Source organism: Petaurus breviceps, unplaced genomic scaffold, assembly GCF_028583685.1.
Source record: "Petaurus breviceps papuanus isolate PSGF00001 unplaced genomic scaffold, PetGlider_PUasm1.0 90459, whole genome shotgun sequence".
NCBI lineage: Eukaryota > Metazoa > Chordata > Mammalia > Diprotodontia > Petauridae > Petaurus > Petaurus breviceps.
In genome coordinates this window covers 1,306,440-1,316,645 of record NW_027187259.1, presented here as the reverse complement: position 1 = coordinate 1,316,645, position 10,206 = coordinate 1,306,440, and the positions used below count along the sequence as shown (strand labels likewise).

The 10,206-nt window shown below is 39.6% G+C and overlaps 1 protein-coding gene across 10 annotated transcripts in view; it reads right to left on the bottom strand.

Annotated features, from left to right (window-relative positions):
- Positions 1 to 409: 409 nt before the first annotated feature.
- LOC138141716 (putative P2Y purinoceptor 10) overlaps positions 410 to 10,206 on the bottom strand; it is a 170,624-nt gene continuing 160,827 nt past the window's right edge. For all 10 annotated transcript variants that reach the window (XM_069062521.1, XM_069062523.1, XM_069062527.1 and 7 more), the window contains exon 2: positions 410 to 5,307. In XM_069062521.1, coding sequence (XP_068918622.1) covers positions 4,272 to 5,261 — 990 coding nt within the window. In that variant the 5' untranslated portion in view covers positions 5,262 to 5,307 and the 3' untranslated portion in view covers positions 410 to 4,271. The remainder of the gene's footprint in view (positions 5,308 to 10,206) is intronic.

The following is a 10,206-nucleotide window of genomic DNA, read 5'->3' as shown; positions in this document are numbered from 1 at the left end:
TCAAGGAATGTTCAAATTACTGAACAATTGTGCTCATTTCACATACCAGCAAAGTTATGCTTAAGATCCTGCAACCTAGGCTTTAGCAATATGTGAGCTAAAAATTGCCAGAAGAGCAGGCTGGTTTTTGAAGAGGAAGAAGAATTAAAGGCCAAATTGCCAACATTTGCTGCATTATAGAGAAAGCAATAGAGTTTCAGAAAAAAAAATCTATCTCTGCTTCACTGACTACATCAAAGACTTTGTGTAGATCACAACAAAATGTGGCAAGTCCTCAAAGACATGGGAATACTAGATCATCTTCCTTGTCTCCTGAGGAATCCGTATGCAGGTCAAGAAGCAACAGTAAAAATCAAACATGAAACAACTGATTGGCTTAACATTGGAAAAGGAGTACAACAAGGCTGTATATATTGCCACCTTATTTATTTAACTTCTATGCAGAATACATCATGTGAAATTCCAGGCTGAATAAATAAAAAACTGGGTTACTGGGAGAAATATCAACAATTTCAGATATACAGATATCAGTGCTCTGATGGCAGAAAGTAGAGAGGAATTAAAAAGCCTCCTGATGAGGGTGAAAGAGCAGAGCATAAAAGCTGGCTTTCAGCTTAACATTAAAAAGCTAAGATCTTGGCAACTGCTACCATTACTTTCTGGCAAATAAAAGGAGAAGAAATGGAAGCAATGTCAGATTTCATATTCTTGGGCTCAAAGATCACTGCAGATAGGGTCTGCAGCCATGAAATTAAAAGATGCTTGCTCTATTCTAAAATTCTATTTATCTCCTTAACTTCTTCCTTATTTTTTGGTTGGCTTTATGTAGTCCTGAGAGGTTAAACCTTTAGAGGCTAGTGACACCCAGTTTGAGGGGAACTTTTGTTATTTGTTTTTCATGATCTGTGTCCTCCCCCCCATTCCTTCAAAGGATTATGTGGCTAATGATGAACATCTTTGAAATAATATTAACACTAATGATAATAATAATAGTAGTAATAATGTAACCTGTACTTAATGCTTGTTGAATTAAATTGACTTGAAATAAAAATAACTGTGTTTAGGGAATGTTGTGGCAACTTTAGCAGGATTCTGAGGGGTTACACCAAACTATTTAGTTGTAGAAACAGTATTTTAAAAGGGAATTTATGCTCCTGACCCAAAGCTAGCTTGATGCCCAACGTTTACAAGCATGAATACAAACACTGTGCTTAATCAACTATTTAATGAAATATACATCATGTTATTCCCTGACGCTGAACATTAAAAAGTGTGTACAAACCAAACAGCAACCAGTAACAATAACATGCAATTAGATTGAATATAATACATCACTGCACAAAATTCTTATTGTACTTCTTCTAAATTTCTGTCTTATTATTGTGACCAGTCAAAAGATGAGAACATCACAATAGGGTGATGGAACTCTGGAAGGGCTCCTTGGGGGAGACATTGACAGGTATCTTTAGGAAGATATCTGGGGATGCTTACTACCACTGGAAGGCTTCTGGTAAAACAAATCCAGGAATGTCTGTCGTGTTGTCCTCATTTTTGTCATTGCAACTATCCTTTGACACACATAGGCATCAGACCCCTAGTTGTTCACTTTTACTGCCTTAAAACAGATGGTATTCCTGATTTCTTGAGCTGTCATTTTAGCCGTTCTATCATAGCCATGATGTAATGCAAGGCACACAACTCTTTAAAATATACATATTTGGGGGTGGCTAGGTGGAGCAGTGAATAGAGCACCGGCCCTGGAGTCAGGAGGACCTGAGTTCAAATCTGGCCTCAGACACTTAACACAAAAACTAGCCATGTGACCTTGGGCAAGTCACTTAACCCCAATTCCCTCCAAAAAGCAAAAAATCAAAACAAAATAAAATGGTTGTATTAGTTTCCCCATGTACTATATTAACCATTATCTGCTGCCTTGTTTCACAGGGTCAAAAAAAACCTAAAATCTTTGCCTTGAATGGTGGGCAAACTCAAAGCCTGTAGTCACAAAATCCAAAGTGTTTTTATTATAGTCTTTGCTCTTTGCCATTTCAAAGGAGTCTGAAGATTGGCTAAGATGTCAGGATCATAGAATCACGGATTTACATATGGAAGCAACCTTAGAAATCATCTAGTCCAACACCTTCACTTTATTTCAGGAAACTGAGACCCAGAGAGATTGTGACTTGCCTGAGGTCGCAGGATGTATTTATAAATATGCCAGAACTTACAGATCAAAATGAAAACCATCTTCCAAAGCAGTTGCCTTGTCCAAGACACTTCTGGAGTTTCTCTATGGGAATTTACCATCCACACCAGAAAAATCAATCCCTCCTTGTAGGGGCAGGCAGATTATAAATGAAGAATGCTGCATATTCTGATATACATAATCACTGTTTTGGCTTTGCCTTTTTCTTCTTAACAAAGGAGAACACTACCATGGGAAGGATAGTATACAAATGAATGAGTGCAGAAGCATTTATTAAGTGTGTATTATGTACAATGCAGAGGCAGCTAGGTGGCTCAGTGGATAGAGTGCTAGGCTTGAAGTCATCAGACCTGAGTTCAGGTCTAGCCTAAGACATTCACTAGCTGTGTGACCCTGAGTTAGTCATTTAACCTCTATTTGCCTTAATCCACGGGAGAAGGAAATGGTGAACCACTCCAGTATCTTTGCCAAGAAAGCCCCATGGACAGCATTGGTGTGATATGGTCTATAGGGTCATGAAGAGTCACACATGAATGAACAACAACATGTACAATGCACTTTGATTTGCATATCAGGAAATGTTATTTCAAAACACAAAAGACATCAACAACATTGTATTTTTTAAAAGTGAATTCTCCTTATTTATAGTCATACCACATGCTCCCTTTGGTCAGAAACTAGTTTCTCTATACCTCTCTCCCTCAGCCTCCTTTGCTATCACCAATATACTTGGGTTAATAGCTCTTTTGTGTGGGCCCCTCACTGGAGGGATGATGCAAAGAAGCAGTCTGCCTATACTGAAGTCCTCTTTAATGGTCCTGAAATTATAGTAATCACCTTTGCAAGAAATGAAGCTGGAAATGTCTGCCCAGCAACTGCCCTTTCTCCCTTTCACACAGGAAGTGATAAGGATCTGGGTTCATTATACTATAGCATGAGTTATTGGATTTAACCACTCTACCCAGTAAGAAAGGCTATGGAATTTAGGGGTCATCCAGTTTCCTCATGCCAAACTTATTCGTGTCTGAGCTAAATGGTGAGAGTGTCCATCAAAGTACTGGCATTCCAGGCACGTAGCAGGGATGCAATAAATCCCTGTGGAAATTTGTAAAGTTGTAAGGATATGTGTGTGGAGGGTGAGGGAGTTAAGTTAGAAACTTATTTGATTCACTTAAAATTCTCTGTTTTTCTTTTTCATTTTTCCTATGTTAGCTCAATGGGTTTAAGCCCATGGGCCATACCTAAAGTGAGACATCCTTTTTGATGGAATAGATTGTTTGAACCTTGAGGACCAGGATCTATGAGCACTACAGAATGTGACATTATTAGAAAATCCTGTATGTCTGACTTAGCTAAGAGACAAAGTACCAGGTCTACTCCATACACCACTGCAATGACCACAGCCAAAATGAGCTATACCACTCTAGCTATACTCACATATATTGACCCAGTTTTGGTCTACGTCTTCATGGGTAAAGTGAGGTAAAGAGCTGGGTCCTCATCTGCTGAATTATATCAGTGTTGGCAACTAGATGAGATGAGGTAAGCTCCCATTCCCCTTTTCTTCAAGAAAAGGAACTAGGGACCAGATTCTATCTATTGTTTTTCCCCTTTGCTTATGTAACCCTCACATCTAAGAGATTGGCTTTCTTCATCCATATTATATAAAAAGAAGGGAAAAGGCATTGGCTCCTGAATAGTAATTCAAGATAAGCTTTGGGGTTTTTTTTCCAATAGAAAACAAATATGCACCTTGGAAAATTATTTTTTAAAAAATACACATTGGATGAAATTACCACAATTTACTCAGAATATTTTCAATGAGATGGCAATTTCTCTCTTCCATCTGAAACATCTGTCAGGCTTTAATCTTGTTCTCTGAAACAGAAGAGTCCTCAATTTCAGATCAACAAAACAGTCCAGACAAAGCCCACCTGTGCCTCCTTCTATTCCCACTGCCCTCATAATGTGTCCAGTAAATCCATCTATAGCTTGGCTGGTTCTATGGGTTTAGGGACAAGCCAAAGAATATGAGAGAAAAGGAAGTCTTTGGGGATGGGCTTACTTAGCTTGCCATTGAAGACCCACTCTCCTTGCTCATAAGCCGGGATCGGATCACTGAGCTACCATGGCGGGAGAGTTGGTCACGGAACTCAGAAGTTGTGAAGTAATAAAGGATTGGATCTAAGCAGCAACACAGACTTGCAAGGCACAAGGAGAAAGGGTGGAAATAGTGTGTGCTTTGAACAATGGGGCAACTAGTGATAACTTTTTCCTTCACCAAGGTATAAAAAAGGAAGTTTATGTGGTATGGTGTGAAACAGATGAAGAAGACCCCAGCACACATAAAGACCATTCGAAGAGCCTTCCGCTTCTCGGCTTCCCCTTCACAGGCCACACGTGCGTGCTGTAAAGATATCACTGTTTTCCAGGTGCACCAGGCAATGGTGACAACAGGAACCACGAAGCCAGCCAGCTCAGCCAACGTGATCATTACCACGGAGGGGGCCACATTCATTTGCGTGTATCCCAGGTCAGCAAAGCAGGCATCTTGGGATTTGTTGGCCAGGACGACACTTCTCACGATGGGAAAGGGCAAGCAGGCAGTTCCAACAACAACCCAGATGGTGCCGCTGATGGCCATATCGTACCTTCGCTTCCAGTTTCGGGCCTTGAAGGGCATGAGAAGGAAGAAGCAGCGCTGCAGACTAATGCATGTCAGGAAGCAGATACTTGCGTACATATTGAGGTACTTCAGGTAAAAGCAGAGAAGGCACAGGAACCTTGGGAAGGGCCAGTGGTGGTTGATGTAGTAATAGATCCGCAGTGGCAGTGAGAGAACATGGGCAAGGTCAGCCACAGACAGATTGATCATGAAGATGATGGCCTTGTTCTTCTTGCTGATGAAGCGGCACAAGACCCAGAGGGCTGTGCTGTTGGCAAGAAGGCCTGGGATGAAGACCACAATATATGTGATAGCATACAAGGAGTACTGGAATGTTACATTTGTGTTATTGCAGTTGTCAGTGGTTTCACTTGTGCCATTGCTGCCCATTTTGCCTGTTGATGTGTGTTCATTAAGAAGAGACTGGGTGTGGTTCCTGCAGAGACCAAAGAAATACATGTGAGGGCATTCATTCAATAACCACTCAAGTGAAACTGCTTAACTTGCTGTTAGGTGCCTACTATGTGCACAGCTCTGTTCTGGACACTGAAGGAAGCAGATAAGGCTCTTGTCTTCATGGAGTTTACAATCCAGTAGGGAGATGTGACACATAACCCGACAACATCAATATATATATATATATATATATATATATATATATATATATAACTTGATCAGTACAAAACAAAAGGAAGGTTCAATGCTTCTGAGTTGGGTTTTAAGAGGTGGATAGGAATTCAACAAGCAAAGGATGGACACAAGGAATGGGGCAATCAAGCAAATGGGAGTGGAAGAGTGCAAAATGAAGTCTTTAACCAACACACTGAAGCCAACTCTACTCTTGAAACTTATAATACAATCATGTTGTATATGAGAAAACTAAGGCCTTAAAGGGATCATGTGATTAACCCAAGGTCAGACAGTTAGCTGGTGGAACAGCTGTGATGTGAACCAGATCTCAACTCCCAGTCCAATACTTTTTCTCTGAGACAGCCTCTTTTCAAGTTCAGCAGGTCAGATAAGTGACCCTGACAGAATTCCTCACATCACTCCACCCCCAACTCTGGTTCTCACCAGGTATAATCATTTGCTGGGATAGAGCAGCTTGGATATGTCCACAAACCTCTCCTCCAGTGCCTCATTATAGTGTGATAATGAGGCCATGCCAGTGGAGCTCTGATAGATTCTACCAAATGGGAGAGGCCATGAGCATGGTATCAGAAATAGATGGTACATACTGTCTGATGAGCAGCTTAGCTAAGTAAGAGAGGTTCATCATTAGCAGATCGGTACTTAGTGATGAATTATTTAGCCATAAAACAAAGAAAAAATAATACAGAATGGATCTCAATCCTATGTGTCCCCCTCCTGCCTCCATAGTGATAATGGCAAGGTGGTGGGAAAGGGGACAGGGTACTAGGAATCGCATAGGTTTTGAACCATAGATAAATATTAATCATTGTTGGTCCTCTAAATATGAGAAGAACTAAGTCACAATGATATTTCTGTTCTCGTTTTCAATGGAACCAGAAGATGCAAGGAAATTGCAGCTAAATAGATAGGTGGCCCACAGGTTCACCTCACAGAGACAGAGCTGATTCCCTCATCTACAAGCAAGAGGTCTACCTCAAATATAATGAGTTGTAGTGTCTGCACCAGTATCTCTTGAAAAGGATGGAGAAATTAAGAAAACTTTTGGAGGATTAGACAAAACCTCCAAATTAAAGCAACACACCTTGATACTCAATGACTTCGACATGAATCTCTGAATAGAGGAGGACAGTGACAAATAGGTTGGAAAATAACATTCAGGATTAGGAAATTAAAGAAGACAAAAGTTTGAGGTTTGTATATCTCTATTCCATGAATACTTTTTTTCAAAGACAGAGACTTGAAAAAGAGCAAGTAAATACCAATCAATAGCACAAAAAGAATGAAATTAACTATATCTTTCAAAAAGGAAATAACTGACTTCTGATATAAGAGCTTTTTCTGAATCACATGCCTTTGTTGTAATTAAACCATTGACTGGTTAGAGCAAAGTCCTATATTAACACTAAACTAAAAGAAAGAATAAAGATGATAAGATAATATTCTCAAAAATATATAGTGCCTCCCACCTACCTAAAGAAACTTTTATTGAAAAAAAGGGAAATGGATGAGTAAAACCATTAGCTTATCAGCAATTCTCAGAAAAGGTTTAACTAATATAAAACACTTCTCACTATGAAGAGACCAGAAGAGGCTAGAAAGCAACTCATCCAGCAAACATTGGATCTCCTTGAAAAACATAAAGTTTCCAAAGACAATACTGGTTTCATCTGTAAACTCAGTTGTAAAAATATTACAGAGGAACTTGGTAAAAGATTACAAGCTGTATCAGATCTCAAAACAGTGTGAAGTGGTAGAGGGAAAGAGGGACTACCGAAAGCTTAGTGCAAGATTCCACTAAGTCATATCATCCCAATAACATTTCTGGATGAAAATGTAAGGATAACAAATAATTGGAAAGTGGAAGTAGCTTTCCAGCATTTCTGTAGCACATATTGAATGAAATTGCATTGAATCAATCCTAATCAACCTACTGAGTACCCATTTTACTACATGAAGAAATGAAAATAACACCTAAGGAGATAAAATTGGGGAGAGTAGCTGAAACTGAACAAACACACTCAGAAGAAATCTATGGTGAATGTGACACATTTTCAGGGCACTCAGGATCAATTTTCAAAATGCCTCAGAGAGCGAAGGATAACAAGTAAATGGAAAAAAAACATAGAGAGCTACTATTATCACAAAAAAGTAACTGAAGAGATATTAGAAACTACCAACCCACATACTCATATTCTCATCTGTATCAAATCTTTAGGGCATGGTCTAAGCACACACCAAGGGTATCTTGGATAGAAAAATGAGAAGGGAAGAAGAAGCAGGTGGTAATAGACAATATTCCACAGCAGACTGCATCATCGTGATCATGCAACTGACTAACCAGGGGAGAGAATACAAATTTCTGCTATCGTTTATCAGTTATGGGGAGAAAATAACCATTTCACTCAGTAGAATAAAATAATCTTAAAGGATCCTGCCAACAAGGTGTCTCCCACACACATGTTAACAGCAGATAAGATTCTTTGATAACTTCAACCACAGAAATAACTGTTTAATATTTTGATTATGTCAAATGAGGTATAAAACAGGAACACATGCCACTGTCATGGAGGATGTCCTGAGTAGAGTCCAAATGAAAAGCTATGATCTGCAGTTGGATAAGCAGCCCAGAGAACTGGTCCATCAGAGTGCATGTGTGAGTGTGTGTGTGTTACATAAATTTAAGTGAGTATATATGTGTATGTACATACACAAACATATACATACATACATATAAAGCTATACACGTGCAAATACACAGTATCCCAAAACTCTTAGTGGAGTTTTAAGCTTTAATTATGCATATTTAGACACCCATGTGCAGATCTGTATTGATGTTGAAAAGATACTGCAGATGGTCAGTGAACAAGGAGGGAAGCAGGCATGAGTACCCTTGGGAAATGATGCAGTATTTTCAATAACCCAAAGCTGCTCCTGGATATCAAAGTTTCTCCATGTGCCTTGCCCTTTAGTTGACTCTGTGAAAGGGCTGCCCTTCATTCTGTTCCTAACAGAAAAAAACCCATACTAAGAAGTACAAATGTACTCTCATCAAAGGATAAGAAAGTCAAATTTCTAAAAATAAGAGCCATTCTACAACTGATAAATGGTCAAAGGATATGAACAAGCAATTTTCAGAAGAAGAAATCAAAGGTATTTATAGTCTTATAAAAATGCTCTAAGTCACTAATAATTAAAGGAATATAAATTAAAACAACTCTAAGGTACTATCTCACACTTATTAGATTGCCTATGACAGAAAAGAGAGAGAACTGATAAACTCTGAGTGAAGACTGAAGCATACTTTTTCACTTTATTTTTCTTGTTTGTACGAGTTTTCTTTTTTCAACATAACTAATATGGAAATATATTTTGCATGAATTCACATGTATAATCACTATCATTTTGCTTGCCTTCTCGAAGTGTAAGGGAGGAGAAGGAAGGAGAGGATTTGGAATTGAAGATTTTAAAAATGAATGTTTACAAAATTTTAATTTAATTGGGAAATATTTAACAAAATAAATAAAAGTATATATTTTTAAAAGGAAGTACAGGCATGGTAGGGGAGCTACCCATTCTTCTGATCATTCACTTTCCTCTCCCATATTGTCACTCCTTCCCATACACCTGTGATTAAGAGTTGAAGGACACCATGTTGCTCCCTTGGATCCCAGTAACTAGGCCCTATATACCAGGAACCACATCAATAGGATTACAGCTACTTGGGCTGCCATGTATAGCCACACTTGGAGGGGGTCACTTTAACAATCCCCTCCACCAGGCTCACTCTAGTAATTCAGAGCTATATGATGGACAAGGCGCTGCTGCCTCCCAAAGCTATACAGGGCTGCCACCTCCCAGGGTGGGGGTAGCTTTCCCTTCATGACTTCTTTTATTCTTCTCCAGTAGCTGCACCCAGAGGGAAAAGAATAACTGTGGGTGACTGGGAGAGTGGTGAGCAAGTTAGCCATCAACACCCACCCTCTGCCTGGTCCATCTGACCCGGTCCTTGAAGCAACAGCATCCATCACACACCCATCAAAATTATCTGGCACATCTCACTATCCATTCTTGTCTCACTGACGTCAGATATTTTGGCACGTGACAATTAAGAGGTCAGTTTCTCTGTTTTGTGTTAAATAAGCAGCAAGGTTCTTTTGTGCTAGAAATCCACATGACATAACTTGGAAATGATCTTAGAGAGCATCTAACCCACGTTTCATTTTACAGAAGAGGAAATAGGGACTCAGAAGTAAGTGTGGCTTTTGGACTAAGTCCAAGTTTTACAGAACAAATCCTTTTATTAAAGGGATTTGTTCTGTGAAGTTTGGATTCAGTCAAAGGACTGTACTTGACGACCTAGAGGGCCACATGCGACCTTGAGGCTGCAGGTTCCCCACACTTGCTATAGACCCACTGAGGTAGAAGGAACCCTAGAGATAATTCCTTTAAATTTACAGAAGAGGGTACCAGGACACAGAGAGGGAAAGTGACCTCCCTTTCAACCAATCTGCACATATTTATTAAGAGTCTATGTCCCTGGGGCAGCTATGTGGCACAGTGAGTAAAGCACTGGCCCTGGAGTTGGGAGGACCTGAGTTCGGTTCCAGCCTCAGACACTTAACACACACACACACACACACACACACACACACACACACACACACACACACACACACACACA